The sequence below is a fragment of the Misgurnus anguillicaudatus genome, chromosome 2 (assembly GCF_027580225.2).
Source record: "Misgurnus anguillicaudatus chromosome 2, ASM2758022v2, whole genome shotgun sequence".
Classification (NCBI taxonomy): domain Eukaryota; kingdom Metazoa; phylum Chordata; class Actinopteri; order Cypriniformes; family Cobitidae; genus Misgurnus; species Misgurnus anguillicaudatus.
Window position 1 is genome coordinate 28104286 of NC_073338.2, and position 21182 is coordinate 28125467.

Here is a 21182-nt window from a genome sequence, read left to right on the forward strand (position 1 = left end):
TAGACTGACAGATGAGTCAAGGGCAGAGAGAGCCAGGTCTGTCAGCGACCTCTTTAAGCTACTCAAATCCAGCTTCTGCACATATAAAGAAAAATCAAACTTGTCTCTGCTGTGCTGTCATATAGTGTAATAGTTTTACATTTATGGTTATTTTACTTTGCGTAAAAGGTTTGACACCTATGAAATTAAGTTTCATTGAATCAAAGTGCAGCGGCTATGAGTCCTGAGGCCCGACACAAAAATGTTACAAGCTCTCTGTGTTGCATTTTGAGATCAGATTACTGTTTGGTGCCAGAGGTCAAGCTCTGTGTCAGAGTGGAGGAGACTCAAGACATCACTTTATGTTTCTCATAACTAAAGGAATGAATAAGTGCTGTGATTAGAAAGCTAAGGTTCTGAAACTGACAGGAAAAACTAGTTTTCAGTGCATTGCGATATATTTACGTCATAATAACACTGTATAGATGTTCTCATGCCATGACTCATGCTTTTAAAGGGATAGTTTACCCAAAAATGAAAATTCTGTCATCATTTACTTACTCTCATGTTGTTACAAGCCTGTATATTTGTCTTTGTTCTGATGAACATAAACCCCACACAGACCTTTGGTCCCAGAAAATACCTGTAAAATTGCCAGACAAGCTTCTGTGTGAACGCAAACACGTCCCGTAAATCTTCTGGGATCGTTGCCGGAAGGAGGATCTAGTAAGATACCCGGAAACCCTCTGTGTGAACAAGAAGCCAAAACAATGCCGTAATGGGAGTGTCGTAGTGAGGACACGCGTGTCATCACAACAATAAAGTTATGGATCAGCTCTTTAAAATGAGAGATTTACATGCAGATCAACATTTACGACCAGAAATGTCGCAAAGACTGAAGCAGTTGTCAGGAAATGATAAATAAGAAACGTAAACAATGCTAGTCATGGCATGGCAACATGAAGTTGGTTCAACTCTTTAAAATGAGGGATTTGCATGCAGATCAACATTCACGACAAAAAATGTCAGCAGCTGGAAATCAAACGATCCTGGAAAAGTCTGGGGTGCATTTTTTGTGTATTTTCCGGAATGTCTGTGTGAAAAGGGCTATAAAGGAAGATATTTTGAGAAATGCTTGTAACCAAACCAATCAGAAGCCCCCAAAAGAACACTATGGAAGTCAATGAGGCTTCTGATTGGTTTGGTTTAATCTTTAACATGAATTTACTCAGTCAATATTAAAGGCAGAGTGCACAATTTCTAAAAAAACGCTTTGGAAAAGCGAGTCGGGCCGAGTACCAAAACACACTTGTAGCCAATCAGCAGTAATGGGCGTGTCTACTAAACGACTTCGATGCCTGGGTTGCGTATGTGTGGGGCGGGTCTAACAAAAGAAAGCCCAGATTCTATTGGGGTAGGGGTGTGTTTGTTTAGGTGATTTCAAATGTCAACATTGGCTTTAGGAGATCATGCACCCCACCTTTAAAGATATCAAGGTTGTATTTTCACTGACTGTTGTTTGCACTCTGTAGCTCGTGACTGCTCTTCCGAGGGGCACAACTTCAAAATGTGTTCGAAGTGTCATGTGTGTTGCTTGTGTTTTCAAAATATGTGTTTGTTGTTGCGTTATGTGAACCATGTGCATCACGTGTTTTGTCAAAATAAATGCCTGCTGCACACGCGTCAAAACCGTTTATGATAAAAAAGACGCTCACGTTCACAAAATACACGCAAGACACTCCCTTAACAGTAAACTCTAATTCTACCAGAAAGACTCAAAGATAGGTTAAGAATTGATATGAGTTTATTTAACAGTAGTTAACAACCAAGGCTGGAATGTAACACAGTATAGTTCTTTGGCGTAGGCCCTGACCATAATTCAAATCCGGGGGTCACAGATTCTTGCGGTTCCTGTCTGAAGATGAAGACAGGCCAAAATCTAAACCCCCTCGAGTATGGACGGAACCGACCTGGTGATGGAGGTAGGGAGGGTGGGTTGTAAATGCTGGCATCAGTATCTGCGAATGCTGGCATCAGTACCCTACTGAAAAATCCAGCTAAAACCAGCATAAGCTGGTAGCTGGTTTTAGCTGGTTTAAGGTGGTTTATGCTGGTCCTCCCAGCCTGACAAAGATGGTCATGCTGGTGGGCCAGCTGGTATTCCAGCATGACCAGCTAAGTCCAGCTAGACCAGCTTAAAATGTGACCAAAACACAGCAAAACCAGCTTCCTACACCAGCAAAACCAGCTAAAACCAAGCTGGGGACCAGCTAAAACCAGCTTACCAGCTTATGCTGGTCTTAGCTGGATTTTTCAGTAGGGTATCTGGCACCAGACAGTAATCTGATCTCAAAGACAGGTGAGTACTGAGGCTTATATACTCTCAGTATCAGGGGTGATTGATTGCGCCTTGTGAAATGAATGACGTAACATTCGAGTTTCCTGGTAGAACTTATGCTACGCTACGCTAAGCTAACATTTATGCATGAGATTATGCGAGTATGTGGCAAATGCGAGCGTCTCTTTTATCATAAACCCTTTAGACGCGTCTGCAGCAGGCACTTATTTTGACAAGACACGTGATGCACACATGTTCACTCGACGCGCAGAACACATATTTTGAAATTGAAACATGACGGGCTACCTACATGTTGTGACGAACTTCGCATCGTGCGCCCTTGAAAAAAGAAGTCACCGGCCGCCACTACTATGTAGGAGGATTTTATGAAGAAAACAGTGAACCACTAAAATTCAATAAAAAAATTATTGAATCATGACCCAGACGTCTATATAATATTGTACCATACAGTAGTATTTTAGGGGGGCCTTAAAGAAATATTATACATTTCACTGCAATGTAAATATGATGGATTATATAACAACATATTTGTAACTTTGATTGATGTGCCATATGCAGTTTTAAAATCTGCCCTGTGTTTTTAATGAGACAGCTGAAGCAAAATTTTAGTTTTGGCTAATAGTGATTCCCCTGATAGGAACTCTGCAGTCAACTGTGCAGTGAATAAACAACACGAGTGAGTGAGTCTGACCTCCTGTTCACCCTCACGCCAGACCCTTTGGAGTCTACTCAAAACATGGAAGCAGGCCCTAACTCCAAACATCTCATTTTCATCCTTCAAAAGGCAGAAGATCTGCGACTGAGATTATGGTTAAAGGGTCTTGTCTTAAGATAAGCACCGATCTCCATTAGACATATTTGAGAGCAATTACCCAGGAACACTCCTGAGATGAAACAAGCCTTTCGTGCTCAAATTTGTTACTGTGATCCCCCAGCACCTCCCCCCTTCAGTGCATTTTTCCGAAAATGTTCATTTTTTCATTGTTTTCGAAAACTAGTTTAGTGCTGTGAACATTTTCTGTGTCCTTGAGATCAAAAGTGATTATTCAGGAGTATGCATGAATGAAGGTCGTAAAGTTCAGCAGCAGGAAGCTTTTGTAACAGGAACATCTAATCAATCCCAGAGCTGACAGATGTACGATTATTTGTTTTCGTGCTATGTAGCAGCGTTGTCTATGTATATAGAGGTGTGCAAAATATTCTTGGTTAGAAACATTTCTGCTTGACGTGGTTCAAAGGGCAGTGATTGACTGGATGCAGAACAGCTGAAGTGATGGATCTGTGGTTTGAGAGTTCACAGGAGCTGTTTCTTAAGTGAGCTATAAGGTGAAATGGCATTCCTCACATTCCTGTCTGTCATTATTCTGAATGTGCCAGTCTGTGGGCAAACTAAGTGAGACACTTGATCTGATATTGGGCATTTGCACTTGTTATGTTGTTGATAAATTTTGAATGGCAAAAGTTTGTTTTATATGTATATGTTTCATATGCTTTGCAGAATCTGCAAAATGTTAGTACACTGTCAAAAATAAGCTTTTTTGTCAAATCAACATATTTTTTTCGTCAACAATTTCAACATGATTTTATAAGTTATATCAACTTTTCGCAAAATTAAAATAATAGGTTTCATTGACTTGACTTGTGGTTTATGGTTAAAAAACATTATTTTCCACATACCGTACATTTTTGTAGCTCCAGATATCTTGCTTTCCTCAAACACACTGATTTTGTACAAAACTCGTCGATCTGAAAAGCACTGTGTCCCTGATTGGCCAGATAATCTGTACGTTGTGATTGACCTGAATACCTCTGATGTCAGCTGGAAAATGACACTCCTTACCATGTTTGAAAGATTCGCCCAGGAAGTAAACTGTTGCCTACAATCCGTGTGTTTGTTGTAGTCCAAATAATAAGATTTATGTTTGAAACAATAACTACACTCTTAAAACGAATATGTTAAAATAACATATCTAGTGTGTTGTCTTTAACTTAACACATCTCTGTGTTATTTTTGGAACAACACACTTTGTGTTGTTTTAACATCTTGTGTTGTCAAAATTAACACAAAATGACACATAATGTTTTAAAAACATCCTGGGTGCTAATACACACCTACACACCAAAGGAGATGTAAAATCATGAATCGGATAATAGTTGCTCTTTAACTTAATGCTACATTTTTACAGTGTAGTTAAAAAATAAGAGGATTTATATAAATTAATTTTTTTTATTTGGTACTGCCCTGAATGTTTACATATGAAGAGCTGAGATACAAATGCCGCTAAATGTCACCTTTGTCAAAAATAAGATAATGATATTGACGAATGCTCTCGGCACATACTATATGTTCATCAAACTCCCAGCCTCAGGCATTTCAGAAATACAGGTTTGTCTGCAAAATCCGTTAAATGTGCGCATTTGTCAAGGTGCAGGAGTTTTCCAGGTTAAAGGAGGTTTACTGAATATATCAGGATATAGACTGAATTTTTTTGTCTTTCCCCTAAATTAGAAAGGACGGTGAAGAGTGACTTTTAGAAGTGAAGATTTTTGAATGTACGTAGAGGGTTTTGCAGTGAAAGACCAAATATGTTAAATAGCAGTGAAATATCTAAAATGGCAATTGTGAAAATAAGGCATTTTAAAGATACATTAAGAGCCAGGGGTGTGTACATTTTTAAACAGGATAATCAGTGTCATTAATGGGTAACATGTAAATATATATTGTAGTTTCTTAAAGGCTTTACTAAATGAATAAATACAATCATTATGATCTTTTAAAGATATTGATGACAAAATGAGATTCCTGATATTTCTGTTTGGGAGCTGTGGAGCTACATTAGAGGCCTATTGGAATAAATACATCCTGCATGGGGCTTTAAAGGCTTAAATAGACATAAGAAGGATTAGTTATCAAAGAAGATTTGAGGTTGTAATTGCAGATTTACTGTTTCCTTAAGTTGTGTTTGTACTCCATTATTCTTCAAAATTATACTGAAAATGAGCTTGTTTTCTCCTCATTTTCTAGATTTGAAATACTTCATTTTGTAATTTTGAAATCATCAGGCTAAGTAACATTATATGCCATTTCACTTAGCTTAAGTAGACGTTTATCTCAAATGCCTGTTGTTACTTATAAAAAGGAGGACGATGAAATGCTGTACATGTCTCACTTTGGTTACAAACATGAGTTTGTTGTTAAACTATTACAAAGCTGGCCTCTTTTAAGTGTTGAAAGGGTTTTTGTCTGCATTCTTTTACTGCTGAACTCTTGTCAGAGTGTGTATTTTATCAGTGGATTAAATGACCATTTGGCATCTTGTCCCTATAGTAGTTTATGTCTGAGGTCCTCAGTATTCCTGCCTGGAATACCAATCCAGTCTTTTATGCCCTATAGACAAACTTCCCCTTTCTCTTGAAAGGAGGAGATAGGCCAGACCTGAATAAATCAAACAAACAGCACTGAGGTATTTCACTTTTGCCAAGGTTCGACTAGGCTCTCTTGATTTTACCAAGTGGTTGATGTCCTCAGGGCAACATTATGTTGGCCATGGGACAACATTTCAATCAACCAATCAGATTCTAGAAATAAGTTTACAGTTTGTTTTAAGATTAAGCTTACAACCAGGATTAGCGGTTTCTAGACCATTGTTTTTCACTTATCATGTCCATCTGATTTTAGGGTTTGGTTATGGTTAGGATTGGGGTTTGGGGTAGGTTTAGGTTTTAGAAAAATGTTGTCCTTGACCTTGGGTCAACACAATATGTTGCCCTGAGGACATCAACCACTTGGCAAAATCAGTTTGAGCGGTTGGACTACCAGGGACTTGTGGGGCAACCAGTTCTATATTGGCATTACCATTTCAGTTTAGCTTCAAGTTTTATGTTATCACTTTATTTACATTAGATTGCAACCAGAACAGGCATGAACGGTCTTAAAATAAATGCAATACTATTCGTGGTTCGAGGTAATTATGGCTCCTGTGCACTCTGTGTGGTTTTGGGTTAAATTTGGCCTTTTTGCCAAAGTTACTCTTTTAACCAGAGGTATTGGGGATTTAGGAGAATTGGAGCTAATAAAACTTGGAGCCCAGTTGGAAGTTTAACAAAATACACTTTTTCTGAGAATGCATTACTGCAAGAACCTTGCAAATTCTTTATAGACATTTGAAGGCTAAACAATACAGTGGCTCCAAGAAAGTACTTGGATATGCTAACCACAATTGAAGAAATATCATTGCATACATGGCAAAATATCAAGTCATGTGGCATTGGCATTTATTTTTTATTTACTAACTTATCCATTTTAGCTGTAACCAACTGGTTCCAAACATATTCTTCATATTCTCGTTGTGAAGTCAGTTTCTGCACATTCACAAATGTGGTTTAGTAGAGTAACCACACTGGTCACGAACATGCTTTTTTCTTCGAAATTTAAAATTTCTATTTTGAACAATAAAAACTAGTAAATGTATTATTGTGCAATGTTTGTTTGAAAAGTGTGCTTGTGCTGTCTTCAATTTTGCTTAGCTTGATTTTATGTTTTTTGACATAATGACATACAAAAAAATAAAAAAAGGCCACAGTATATTTGGGACCATGAAGATGAAATAAACATGCTGAGCAACAGAAGCAGTCCAGACCACTAATCCATAAGTGGTCACTGGATTAGTGTGGATACAGCAGACACTGGTGATGGTGTAAGACCAGTTGCAGGATTAGTGAATTGTTAATGCTTTGTTTAGCAGCCCGACACACTTGAGCATCAATGTATTCACACACTTTAGTGTCAGTATTTTCCGTATTTTCCGGACTATAATAGTTTGGTGGTTCTTGTAACTTATAGTTAGGTGCGATTTATACGTGAAAATTAAGGGTGTCACGATTTCGATTTTAAATCGAAATTGATTGAAATGAAGTCACAACCTCGAACTTCGAAATTAAAAAAGGGAATTGTTGATGCTGCCACGACCCCATGTCACGTCCGGTTGGCTTGCCAAGTGGGAAAAAACACGTGTTGAGTGCTGCGAGTCAACCTCCTCTAACTTAGCTAGCTAGAAAGCATGGAAGATGCAGGAGACATCACCCAAGATGCTCTTTACATGGGAAAAAAATGTAAAGCACCTCCCACCTTCAGCTAAACTCAATCAGAACAGAGCATGCACGCGTGCACAGCAGAACGGCGTTTCTCTGAACTGAGATCTGTTTAAGTTTCACAACAACTTATTTCAGTTGCTTAAGAGTTATGAAAACCGCATTTAAACATGACTTATTGGGGTATATATCGTCACAATCTCGTCTGACGGTAATAAAAGCACGTTTTTAAGGTGCAAAGTACTGACAGGAATGTTCATCTGACATGAAGTTTCGTTTTATCAGGTATGTGCGTACCATATTTTTCCACTGGCAGCACGACTAACATGGGAGGGCATCTCCGGGTTCAAGGTTAGATATTAAATTTCATAAAAGTCTAGTCTAAAAATGGCATAGCATTTTTTTGTGCTCTCAAAAAAAATGTAAAAATCGAGAATCGATTCGAAGCGTAACCTTAGAATCGAAAATGTAATTGAATCGACGATTTGGAGAACCGTGACACCCCTACAGCTTATGCTGGTCTTAGCTGGATTTTTCAAGAGGGTTGGGATCGATCCTGTAATGTTATGCAAGACATGGGATAACATTACTGATGAAGCTCTAAGGAAATATATTGAAACTATGCCAGAGAGATGTGCTGTATTTACTTCAAAAGGTGGACATACCAAATATTAAAGGATTAGTGCATTTTCTTCTAGATAAAAATCTAGATAATTTACTCACCACCATGTCATCCAAAATGTTGATGTCTTTCTTTGTTCAGTTGAGAAGAAATTATGTTTTTTGAGGAAAACATCCCACACTGTAAAAAAATACTTTGCTGCCTTAACATTTTTTGTTAAATCAACTCAGATTTACAATTCATGTAAACAGAGATGAGTTGTCACAACTTATAAAATATAGTTGAGAAAAGTCAACTAAATTTTATAAGTTATAACAACTCACCTGTAGTTATAACAACTCATCTCTAGTCAAGATAAATAATAGTAAGTTGAAATGACTTGTAAATTCGAGTTGATTCGACAAAAAATTTATTTAGCAAAGTATTTTTTACAGTGCAGGATTTTTCGCATTTTAATATACTTTAATGGACCCCAACACGTAACAGTTTTAACGCAGTTTCAAAGAACTCAAAACGATCCCAAACGAGGCATAAGGGTCTTATCTAGCGAAACGATTGTTATTTTTGACAAGAAAAATAAAAAAATATGCACTTTTAAACTACAAATTCTCGTCTATCTCCGGTCCTGTAACGCGGCAACTCGAACTCACGTCATACGTCTTCACGCCGAAAGGTCACGGATGACGTAAGCGAAACTACGCCCCAGTGTTTACATGTGTGGAGAAAGAGGACCGTTCCGACGTTGTTGTATGTCAAATATTCACAGGACCGGAGATAGACGAGAAGTTGTTCATTTAAAATTCCATATTTTTTTGTTTTCTTGTCAAAAATGACAATCGTTACGCTAGATAAGACCCTTAGGCCTCGTTTGGGATCATTTAGAGTCCTTTGAAACTCTGTTGAAACTGCAATTTTAAACTGTTACGTGTTGGGGTCCATTAAAGTCCATTAAAATGAGAAAAATCCTGGAATGTTTTCCTCAAAAAACATTAATTTCTTCTCGACTGAACAAAGAAAGACAACAACATTTTGGATGACATGGTGGTGAGTAACTTATCTGGATTTTTTTTTTTTAAGAAAATGGACTAATCTTTTAAAGTTAAAAGTGGATAAAAACAGTATCACAGTGGTGGCTAAAATTACTAATGCAAGAATAAACTTCTGACTCTTTCTCCCCACGAACAGCTCTCAGAAATGCAATCAGCTTTACATTGGGAGTTTTACGGGATTTCTGCCCCCCATCTCATTAAAAAATGTTGTCCCACCTGCCAGCCACCCCATCTAACTTCTGCTGTCCTTGAGTTTCCACACCTGCTACAAACAGAAGATATTGGAGGACTGATATTAATAGCACAATATAGGGGATTTTCCAGGGTGAACTGGTGAAGATCTCTCTGTATGTAAAATTAAATACTGGTTTGAGCTGGATTTTCCAAACAGGGCTGTTATGTCTTTAATAGAAAGTTACCCCTCCTACTGTTTGTTAGGTAAGACGTTGTATTGTGTTTTGTACTGGCTGTGGAAAAGAAAAGAAAAGAAGAAATGGTCTCCGTTTGGCAGGGGTTTTCAGCTGGTTGTGAGGGCAGTAATCTAGTGTGCGAGTGCGCTCGCACGGACACTTCCAGATCTTCGTCTTTAGTGGTGACATTAAAACATTATTGGCTTCTGCTACTTTTGCCAACCGTAGCAGCACCCATAACATTATGGGCCTTTGGTTGCTCTTAGGACTAAGTTTGTGAATGTGGTAGCAGTTGCCATACAATCAAAGCTAAAAGTTTCACTCAGCTTATTGCTTTCTGGCACATTGAGTTGTTTGGGGTTTTAGGCCTGGTTTCTGTTTCTTAGAACAAGCTGTATTTACTTCTTATGTTATTAAAAGCGAAGTTCTTGCTTCATTTCCCCCTGCCTCTTCTCCAATCAGAGGACTTGTTTTGCACATCTCTTGATGTTATAGAGATGTGATCTTAATAATGTTTGACTGGCAGGTTTTTCACTGTGCCAGCCTGTTGGCTCTTAGTTTTTCATCTATGGAAGCATCACATATGATCAGTCTCTGCTGTTTCCCATTACTCGACACACAGCCCACTGCGAAGCTGTAGGAGACAAAAACATCTGTCAAAGGGAACAATGGGGTCATCATGGCCATAAATTAATGGAAATAACAGACTTGTGGCTGGAGTTCTCCTGAACAAATGTATTGCGGTTAGACAGCTCACAGTTAAAGGGGTAGTTTATCATGAAATAAAAAATCTGTCATTATTTTGTTTTCCTCATACACTTCCAACCACTTATAATTGTCCTACATGACATGCAAAAGGCTGTGTTTATCCGAGAAAGTAGATGGTGATTTATGATCTCAAATTTTAAAAACAATAAAAAAGACTTTTAACAATATAAAAGTCCATGCAAGTTTTTATTATATTTAAAGCCTTCTAAGCAAATACGCAACAATTTATGGAAAAGAGTAAGCCAGACATTCTGCTTTGCATCTCCTTTGTGTTTCACAGAACAGAGAAAATCTAATTTGGTTGGAACGACAGTGGTGAGGACACGATGACCGAATTTTCATTTTTGGGTGTACAGTCCCTTTGAGCTCAATCCAGTACAATAATGGTAACCCTTGATACTCGTCCAGTCAATATCATTCTAATAGCAAAAGGGAGACCAAATAAGGTCCGATACATTATATCTGGTCTTTCAAAGATAGTCATAAACTGAGACAAATCCCACAGCAAAAGAAAACTCATGTAGCTTCTGTGAATATGACTTTTGCAGGCCGTGCACACAGACTTGATCTTAACAACACTGGTCAGGGAGTTACATTTCCTAAATCTATAAAACACTTTGTATCATTATAATATGAAGCCAAAAACTCTGCATGAGCACAGAGACAATCATTTAGGGAAATAGGAAATATTTTAAGAAGGAAACACTGAGATTTGTTTAGATTATTTCAACAACTTGTCTAGTTTACATAATGATGTTCTTAGTATGCTAAAGTGTGTTTTTCATTTTCTCACTGGCTCTCAAACCTTTTGTCTGCTTTTCTATTTTCCTTTTCCAGATTCGGATCTTAGCATGCGAACAGTGAGCACGCCCAGTCCAGCTCTGATTCTGCCACCTCGTTCATCTTCAGCCGTTCTCAATGGCTCCTCTACGTCCTCCTCCGCCTTCAGCACAGAAACCATTGCCATGGTGCACACCCCACCCGCATCCCTCACCCATCCTCAAAGAGGCCTGCGGCAACCGAAGGACCAGCAGGGGGCGCCCATCGACATTCTTCCCGATCATGCCTTTCTGCAGATCTTTACCCACCTGCCCACCAATCAGCTGTGCCGGTGTGCCCGCGTGTGCCGTCGGTGGTACAACTTGGCGTGGGACCCTCGCTTGTGGAGGACTGTCCGGCTGACGGGTGATGTGCTACATGTGGACCGCGCGCTTCGGGTTCTGACTCGCAGACTCTGTCAGGATACTCCCAATGTTTGTCTCACCTTGGAGACGGTTGTGGTCAGTGGCTGTCGGAGACTGACGGATCGAGGACTGTACACAGTGGCACAGTCTTGTCCAGAACTCCGTCGTTTAGAGGTTGCCGGGTGTTACAACGTGTCGAATGAAGCCGTGTTTGAAGTGGTCTCACGATGCCCCAGTCTGGAGCACCTGGATGTTTCAGGTAATTCATCTTAAGTGGTTTTGGAGAATTGGAGAGGGCTTTTTGTTGACATATTTTTCTATTGAAACAGAAAGTTTGGGTAAAATCAGATGGAGGCTCTTTTTAATAGCCAAATGCTTTTTAGGTACATAACATGTAAGAGAGAGGTTTTCACAGACTTACGTTAAAAAAGTGGTGACCCAACTCAAAATATTTTTTCATGCAAAATAAAACAATAATGTCCTTAAAATTAACCCTTGCAGTTTCTGAATATTACCATGAACAGCAAACATCTAACAATATGCAAAATTACAGGGCTGAGAGGTATTGACCAAAATTCTTATCTTGGTAATTTTTGGATGAATGACAACATATAATAAATATCTCTGAATTTTGTAACAAATGTTTACATGCAAGTCAAAGACTCATGTGAGATGTCACAATCACCTTTTTTTTTAAACAGAGTATGATGAAAATAAAATTCAACGACACAGGTCTCCTCCCAGTTTGAAAATATAAATCTGTATAACATGTGAGCTGGTTGAAAAGCTGACCATAGTGTACATTTCTGGTCATATCAGACCACAGCTATATAAAAATCGATATACAGCCCAGCCCTAGACATAAATATTGACGTAAATATCTCTAATTAAGGGATAATTAAGAGTGTCTAAGTTAGGGATAATGTTTAGGCAGCAGGTTGTTATCGCAGAAATAAGAACCGACAGTGTGATCAGACCACCAGACGCAATGCAGAGGGTCTTGTATCATTTTTAACAAATGCAGACCTTTCGGGGGGAAAACCTGTTTACTTTTGCTTTTAAGATAAGACAAGACATTAAGATCTCAGAAACACACTATTTAGTTTAATCATTTGTAAATACACTCACCTAAAGGATTATTAGGAACACCATACTTATACTGTGTTTGACCCCCTTTCACCCTAAGAACTGCCTCATTTCTACGTGGCACTGATTCAACAAGGTACTGAAAGCATTCTTTAGAAATGTTGGCCCATATTGATAGGATAGCATCTTGCAGTTGATGGAGATTTGTGGGATGCACACCCAGGGCACAAAGCTCCCGTTCCACCACATCCCAAAGATGCTCTATTGGGTTGAGATCTGGTGACTGTGGGGGTCATTTTAGTACAGTGAACTCATTGCCACTGTGCTGGAAGTAGCCATCATAGGATGGGTACATGGTGGTCATAAATGTATGGACATAGTCAGAAACAATGCTCAGGTAGGCGGTGGCATTTAAACGATGCCCAATTGGCACTTAGGGGCCTAAAGTGTGCCAAGAAGCACAGTGGTAACAAGGCATGATGGATCCATGTTCTCATTCTGTTTACGCCAAATTCTGACTCTACCATCTGAATGTCTCAACAGAAATCGAGACTCATCAGACCAGGCAAAATGTTTCCAGTCTTCAACTGTCCAATTTTGGTGAGCTCGTGCAAATTGTAGCCTCTTTTTCCAATTTGTAGTGGAGATGAGTTGTACCCGGTGGGGTCTTCTGCTGTTGTAGCCCATCCGCCTGAAGGTTGTGCGTGTTGTGGCTTCACAAATGCTTTGCTGCATACCTCGGTTGTAACGAGTGGTTATTTCAGTCAAAGTTGCTCTTCTATCAGCTTGAATCAGTCGGCCCATTATCCTCTGACCTCTAGCATCAACAAGGCATTTTCGCCCACAGGACTGCCGCATACTGGATGTTTTTCCCTTTTCGCACCATTCTTTGTAAACCCTAGAAATGGTTGTGCCGGAAAATCCCAGTAACTGAGCAGTTTGTGAAATATTTAGACCGGCCCCTCTGGCACCAACAAATATGCCACGCTCAAAATTGCTTAAATCACCTTTCTTTCCCATTCTGACATTCAGTTTGGAGTTCAGGAGATTGTCTTGACCAGGACCACAGCCCTAAATGCATTAAAGCAACTGCCATGTGATTGGTTGATTAGATAATTGCATTAATGAGAAATTGAACAGGTGTTCCTACTCCTTTAGGTGAGTGTATAATGTCATATATGTTATTAAAAGACACATTTATATCTATTTTTTGTGTAATGTTAAACTATACCAGTCAAAATAATTATGTTACCATGTGTTATTAGTTTTAGGTGGTTGTTATCTGGAAATAATATACCTTGGAATGTCATGAGTGGCCAATCAGAATCAAGCATTTTAGAGTGCCGTGTAATAAAGAATTTTAACATTCACGTGCTTTCAGCAGCACAAAACGAAAAAGACGTTCTACAATTTCAATGAATATTGTTTAAATTCTTAACGTAACATTTTAGTAATATAACACTGTTGATTTACAAATCAACCTCTAAATGCCCCGAGAAGGATTATTATTAAACTGTATGAATTACTTCCTGACTCTGAGCCAACAGCTGGAGTGCTTCACCTGTTTTATTGTCCAGCACAGAAGACAGTTCCCTTTTTACTCTGAAATGTCCAGAACTTCCTCTTGGAAAAGCTGGAAAAGGTATTAATAGCTCCGGCATTCTGCCTGTCTTCTCTACACTTCCCAAAAGCAACACAAGCCCAGGCAAAACCAGGACCTCTGACTTTAAGGTGCTTTGGGAAAATCTGCTACCCTAATTAAGACAACTGTATTTTGTATAAAACGTACTAACTTGTTTACCTATTTAATTGTTAACATAATAACATTTAAACCCTGTAAATGGACTCGAATGCACTGTAGTTATTTATCCCAAATGCAACTTTACCAACATTCTGCTTATGTTACAAATGCATACCAATACCACCTTAATTGTGACCCTGTCTGTTAAATACAGGTTGAAGTCTCTAATCTAATCCAATTTTATGAGATTAAGAGGTTATATTTTTTACAAAATGGTCTTTACATTATGTAGGATAATTTTATGTGGAAAAAAGTAAGTCACAAATGACTTAAGCTGTGTTTTTACTTTCTGGGTCAAATATTGTCTTTAAAGGCATTATATTTAACAAAGGACCATATACAGTTTAAGATTTAGCGAATGGGAATGTCTGAAAATAATAGTGCTTTTTCCTTCCCAAGTGTTTTATTTCCAGCTTCCTGCTCTGCACTTCCTGTTTAAGCATATTGTTGTTTTCCCTGTGTGAGTGCAGAGGTCCAACTGGAGTTCCTCTGCTGTTGGGCTTGATTTGTACTCCGTTCTCAGTTTTCTTACAAATGGCCAAACACTGCAAAAGAAGGACGAATGTGTCTCAGATGGCATCATTGCTTTCTCAGATTTATGGTTGAACAGATCTAAAGCGAAACATTTGGTTTTTCTTTACACATGCATCGGTATTCATCGCAGAATCATGCAGAGTAAATTATACCCTCATAAAATACATATTTAAACAAACAGTCCATAAATAATGACTGAGGTGTATAATTTTTTTGATGTTAAAATGCTCCCCTTTATCTGAGCTTAATACACACAGACGTCTGTGAGTAAAACTGGCTATGCTTAGTAAATAAAACGTATTGCCAGTTGGCAGGTAACTTTATTACAAACTGCAACATAATACATGCTTTATATCAAACAGTAAGTACATTTCTGCGTTTGCACTAAAAACAGTTCAGATAAAATCTGATCGGTAATATTCTGTGCTGTCTTTTTTTCTGTCTTCGTAGGGTGCTCCAAGGTAACCTGCATAAGTCTAACTCGGGATGTGTCTGTGAAATTGTCCCCTCTTCATGGCCAGCAGATCTCCATCCGCTATCTTGACATGACGGACTGTTTCGCATTAGAAGATGAAGGCTTGCACACCATTGCAGCCCACTGTACTCAGCTTACTCACCTGTACCTGCGCCGCTGCGTGCGTCTGACCGACGAGGGCCTGCGTTTCTTGGTCATCTACTGCCCGTCCGTGCGTGAGCTCAGTGTCAGCGACTGCCGCTTCATCAGTGACTTTGGCCTGCGAGAGATCGCTAAGCTGGAGGGCCGCCTGCGTTACCTTAGCATAGCGCACTGCAGTCGTATCACCGACGTGGGTGTGCGCTACGTGGCTAAATACTGTGTCAGACTGCGTTACCTGAATGCTCGTGGCTGTGAGGGATTAACAGACCACGGCATTGAGCACCTTGCCAAAAACTGCCTCAAGTTAAAGTCATTGGACATTGGGAAGTGTCCCCTGGTGTCGGATGCAGGCCTGGAACAGCTTGCGCTAAACTCTTTCAACCTGAAAAGACTGAGTCTGAAGTCGTGCGAAAGCATCACGGGGCGTGGGTTACAAGTGGTAGCAGCAAATTGCTTTGACCTTCAGCTGCTGAATGTTCAGGACTGTGACGTACCACTGGAGGCGCTGCGCTTCGTCAAACGGCATTGTAAACGCTGCATCATTGAACACACCAATCCGGCCTTTTTTTGAGGGGTGGGCCGTGGGATTTGAGAAGAGAAATGTTTTTGACCTAAAGCAGTGCCTTCTTGGCTAAACAACCCTTAGCTGAGATTTCCACTGCTGCACCTTTGTATTTAATTTGCATGGTTGGGAGAAATCTTAAGACTTTTTTTTTAAAACCATTTATTTATGATTTTATTCACTTTTTTGGAATACTTACTTTGCCTACATCAGATTGTATTTCATTTAACATGTATAAAAAGTGTGTATTGTCAAAGAAAATCTCAAGCTAATTAATTATTACGAACACAGCTAATGCTTTGAAACAGTACGTAGAGTATAACATGAAGCGATGGTAACCGAAATTTAACGTTTTTGCAGGATATGCGATAACAATACATTTCAGTTTTTGTAATGTTTACATTTGATATCTCTGTTTAACTTTGTATTTCATCATGTAAAACTGATAATCTGGTTTCTATCTTGGTTGTATTTCTGAAGAATATTGCCAAACAGTGCCATTGCCACGTTTACCTTGTTAATAGTCAATGCTGCTACCCTGCTGAAAAGACCGTCATATGTTTGTTATGCATGTTTATTTCCAGCATGTGATGCTGATGTGCTGATATTCCCACCAGGGTTCTCAACTATATTAGTCAGTGAGACATCACCAGTTGTTGACCAGCTTCATCCAGCAGCATAAAGGATTTAATGGAAATTCACTCTGGTCTTTTCAGCAGGGTTGTTTCAGGTGTTCATCAAAAGGAAGACCACAGCGTAATAAAAAGGTCTAAGCCATATTTTAAAAAAATATATTGTTTACTGTCATGTAACTTACTTGCTTTAGCTGTAATGTAACTGGTCCATGAATGAGAAAACAGTGGCGTGTTATTTACTCCAGACTGGGGTTGCGTCCAGAAGTAACATGAGGTTGACTGCGGAGGAGGACTTCAACTGCCTGATGACAGCAGACTGTAAAGATTACATTTCAATTTAGCCTCTTTCTCTTTCTTTAATAGTATGCTAGACCAGTGATGTGACAGACCTTGATTTGTTTGTTCAGAAAAGTTTTAACGTCTTGTGTGGCATCTTCACAGACTGAATATAGTGATGCAAAAGGTACACAGGTGAGTGAAGAATATGGTAGTATGTGTAATTTATAATGCAGCCTCTCTCATAACAATGTTATTTTAAGTTAAGCTGTTATAGCCATTATTATTCGCTAACTGACACCTTGGCCAGTTGCTATAAAACACAGTAAGCTGGCTCGAAATGAAGGGAGCTGTCATCATATTCGAGTCTGGCAGCGCAGGTCAAAGCAGCACAGTCCAGATTAACATTACAGCTCAGAGCAGCTGCACAGGCCAAAACAGCAGCTTTTTTGAGAAGGGAGATTGCCAGATTGTTTAGGAATTTCACAATATGGATATTTTATCAAAGTTTCTCTAACAAAGTGTAAAGATGTTCTGTATCCAAAAAATAGTGTGGGCCTATTACTTGGTGTGTAAAGATAAGTATCATGAAGGCTCGTGTTTTCTAGCAAAATTGTTCCATGGTGATATAAAAAGCAAACAATGTCCTTTTTCGAAAAAATCTAAAATATTGGGGTGGTTTTCTGGACAGGGTTTATTCAAGTCCCAGACTATAATGTATGTTTGAGCTGCCATTATTTAAAAATACCTTGTATCGACATTTCTTAACATGTATCAGTGACATTTTGTCTCAGGATGCACACAATTTTTGTTTTTTTGTAAGGTTTGTTTGAAAAACTACCTAAATGTCCTAATATAACGTTGGCCTAGTCCTGGATTAATCTAAACCCTGTCTGGGGTTATTAAGTCATAACATAAACTATCCGATTTGTAAAATGACAGTTGCAATCATTGAAAAAGATGAAGGTGAGGACATACAAAACTAGTTTTACCGTACTTCCATACTCACTATGACTTAATTTTTATCTACATTACAAAATATAGGCTGCACTATTTCATTGGCATCTCATTACAGTTCAGTTTGGTAAAAGATGCTGTGATGTGGTTTACTAGTCACAAGACTCAATCCCGGATCTCTTGGTTAGGGCTGCAGATTCGTGCATAAAAAAAGCTATCTACATCTAAAACATTACCAGAAGTGTAAAAAACAAAACCAAAGGTCTAACCAAATAACTAACAATGCAATAGAGGGGTTGCACGGCGACGTCACTAACTGGTTGCGCGCGCAACCGAGGGGCAGAAAGAAGAGAAGTGCATTGTGTTGTATGCTAGTAGCGGTGTCTGTAAGTCAAAATGGCAAGGAATTGTTGCGTGGAAAATAGTACCAACAGAGTCAGTGCTGGGTGCCTGATGTTAACATACCAGTAGATGCGACTATTACGTTACTAGCATTATAATTATAACATTATAATTCATACATGTATCACAGTGACACTGTAAAAATATAGACAGAAAAACAGATCCAACTAAAATCAAGTCTTATTTATATACAAGCAATAAAGAACGCTTCAATAATTAAGGTTGTTGCAGTAGCAGATCAGCTCACCAATCGGGCTTTCTGCCCCCTGGATGCGCGCGCACCCTGCAATGTTTGTAAACTTGCAACCCCTCTATAGAATCCATAGCGTGAAACAAATACTGGTGTACAATTGACAAACTCAGCAGAACAGAAAACATTTGCTAAAAAGGAAAGCAGAATTAAAGTTTAAAATCTGATTGCATAGTAAAATCATTCAGATTATGTTTTTAACCATTTACAAAAATGAACAGTTGCTATACATTAAACATCAGAATTGTCTGCTGTGTATATGATTTCCTCACTCAATGATATTAAAAGTAGATTAGGAGTTTGATCAAAGTTTAAGGTTTTATTGAATCTGTATTTCATTTTAAATAATTTGAGGAAGACGTGATCTTTAATTAGTCTGAATGAAAAGGCAGAAGTGAAACAAAAAATGTATACTACAATTTTTTCAGAAACCAAAATAAAGTAAACATCCTTGCTGTGAGGTTTGAGCGCCATCTGTCGTGTGTTTTAGTCAACCTGATAAATTCTTGGGAAAATCTAAGTAAATATGTATTGTAAAGACACAGACATCCCAACCTGCAAAAAGTCATTTCAGGGAGGTATCCCGAAGCCCCCTACCCCCCCCCCCCCAAAAAAAAAAGAAAAAAAGGGAGGACAAGGATATGACATTTCAAGATATAAAAGCATAATATTAATTTCTAGAGGCCTATGCAATTATTGGTAACACTTTACTAGGTCTCATTTGTTAACATTAGTTAATGTATTAACTAACATGAACTAACCATGAGCAGTACATTTGTTACTGTATTTGCTAATCTTTGTTAACGTTAGTTAATAAAAATACAGCTGTTCATGTTTTGTTCGTGTTAGTTCACGGTGCATTAACTAATGTTAACAAGATTTGAATAATGTATTAGTAAATGTTTAAATTAACATTAACAAAGATAAAAAAAATGCTTTATAAATGCAGTTCATTATTATATGTTAACTAATGTAGTAAACTAATGTTAGCTAATGTACCTTATTTTAAAGTGTTACCCAATTATTTGTTAATTATTTTGCAATATGTAGATTACTTTTACTATTTATATAAGCTGCTTATAATATTTATATAAACTGTTTTATTTATATTCTATTGCAACTTTAAACAGGTCTAAGGAGTTTGTTGTTTTCATGTAGCCTTGGCAACTAGTAGCCAGCCTGAATAATATGCACATGATATTAAACTTGTTGAACTCAATGTCAGTTCGGGAGAAGAGATAAAAGCCCGCCCACACTGACAATTGATTGGTTGATTTAGCGGAGCAGGCCATCAGGATGCTCTCTGTCTTACATGCGCTTAATGAGGCACACTAGCACACACACGCAAGGTCTCCCCCTCCCTCTCTGCCGTGCACGTCTACTCTTTCTTGCTCGCTCTAGATTCCGGGAGATTTTAACTAATTTGCGGGCATCAGGGAGTCGCTATCCAAATGCGGGAGACTCCCGGAACTTCCGGGAGACTTGGGATGTCTGAAGACACGTGTGTGAACATACATAAAAATGCATATTAAAGGGTGTTTGTTTATTCATGTTTTAGATGTATGTATTTGTATGTTTATGTTTTGAGATGTGCTTGTGTAACTTGGCTGTCTTCTGTGGTATGGCTTCATCATACACGTGCATAAATTGCAATTATTAGTTTGCTCATATTATTTCTATTTGCTCAATTGTGTTTTTAAAACCTCACTTACCCCCCCCCCCCAAACAAAATGTTTTTAACTTGCCGTTTTTTCCATTAAATATTCGGACGTTTTGAAACTATTTAAATGTATTTAAATAAAACCTAACTTAGTCGATCAAAAGTTACCCTTAACCTTATCTAACATTATAAAATCAGTCAACATACGAATTTAAATAGTTTCAAAACGTCCGAATATTTAATGGAAAAAAACAGCAAGTTAATTTCTTTTGTGACTAATTCGACAACTAATTTTTTTCCGTGGAAAGTGAGGTTTTAAAACTACAGCTAGTTTTTGGGTGTTAAGCCCGGCTAGCTCAGTCGGTAGAGCATGAGACTCTTAATCTCAGGGTCGTGGGTTCGAGCCCCACGTTGGGCGCAAAGTTTTTTTTTATCGTTTTTATTTTGCTAAATCCCAACCTCGCATTATTTTCCAACCGGTATATATCCAACATGTATCAAACACTTGATTGAAAGATAAACATTTTAAAACAAAAGTTAACATTAAAAGCAAAGATATCTTTAATTGTAGTAACTTTTCTTGTCCAAAAGAGGGCGGCTGATAAACATCCAAATATGATCGAGCATTAAATGTTATTTGAATCAGTTATGTTATTTTGCTCAGTTTAATAAAAAAAGTTTAACCTCAAAGGAATTTCATCATGAAGTCGACTCAGTGTCTATGCAAGCCATCACCAAACAGATTTGTGTTTAACTCAAGACACCCGAACTACTTAATCAGAAAACTAAACTGAAGACAAAGACATTAGTTAATGACATAGAGAAGCTAAATGTGTTAAACTATGTCAGCAATGCATGTTTTGACAGCGCTTTAAGGAAGTCAGATCATTGCAGGCATCTTGAAAGCATCTGTTAAGTAATGAGGCGAAATCATGTGCTGC

General features: G+C 38.3%; 1 protein-coding gene, 1 long non-coding RNA gene and 1 other non-coding gene across 3 annotated transcripts in view; 2 read left to right on the forward strand and 1 right to left on the reverse strand.

The window, feature by feature from the left end:
- fbxl7 (F-box and leucine-rich repeat protein 7) overlaps window positions 1-16853 on the forward strand; it is a 41257-nt gene extending 24404 nt beyond the window's left edge. The window contains exons 3-4 of the mRNA XM_055202310.2: window positions 11116-11721; window positions 15334-16853. Of these exons, the coding sequence (XP_055058285.1) occupies window positions 11116-11721; window positions 15334-16070 (1343 nt within the window). The 3' untranslated portion in view covers window positions 16071-16853. The remainder of the gene's footprint in view (window positions 1-11115; window positions 11722-15333) is intronic.
- LOC141369474 (uncharacterized) lies at window positions 14615-15638 on the reverse strand. The gene is made up of 2 exons (XR_012373211.1): window positions 15501-15638; window positions 14615-14894 (listed from the first exon to the last, which is right to left on the reverse strand). It is a non-coding gene; the product is annotated as an uncharacterized lncRNA (long non-coding RNA).
- Window positions 16854-20586: 3733 nt separating the features above from the next.
- Window positions 20587-20659, forward strand: trnak-cuu (transfer RNA lysine (anticodon CUU)). Its single transcript has one exon. It is a non-coding gene; the product is annotated as a tRNA-Lys (tRNA).
- The last annotated feature ends 523 nt before the right edge of the window (window positions 20660-21182 follow it).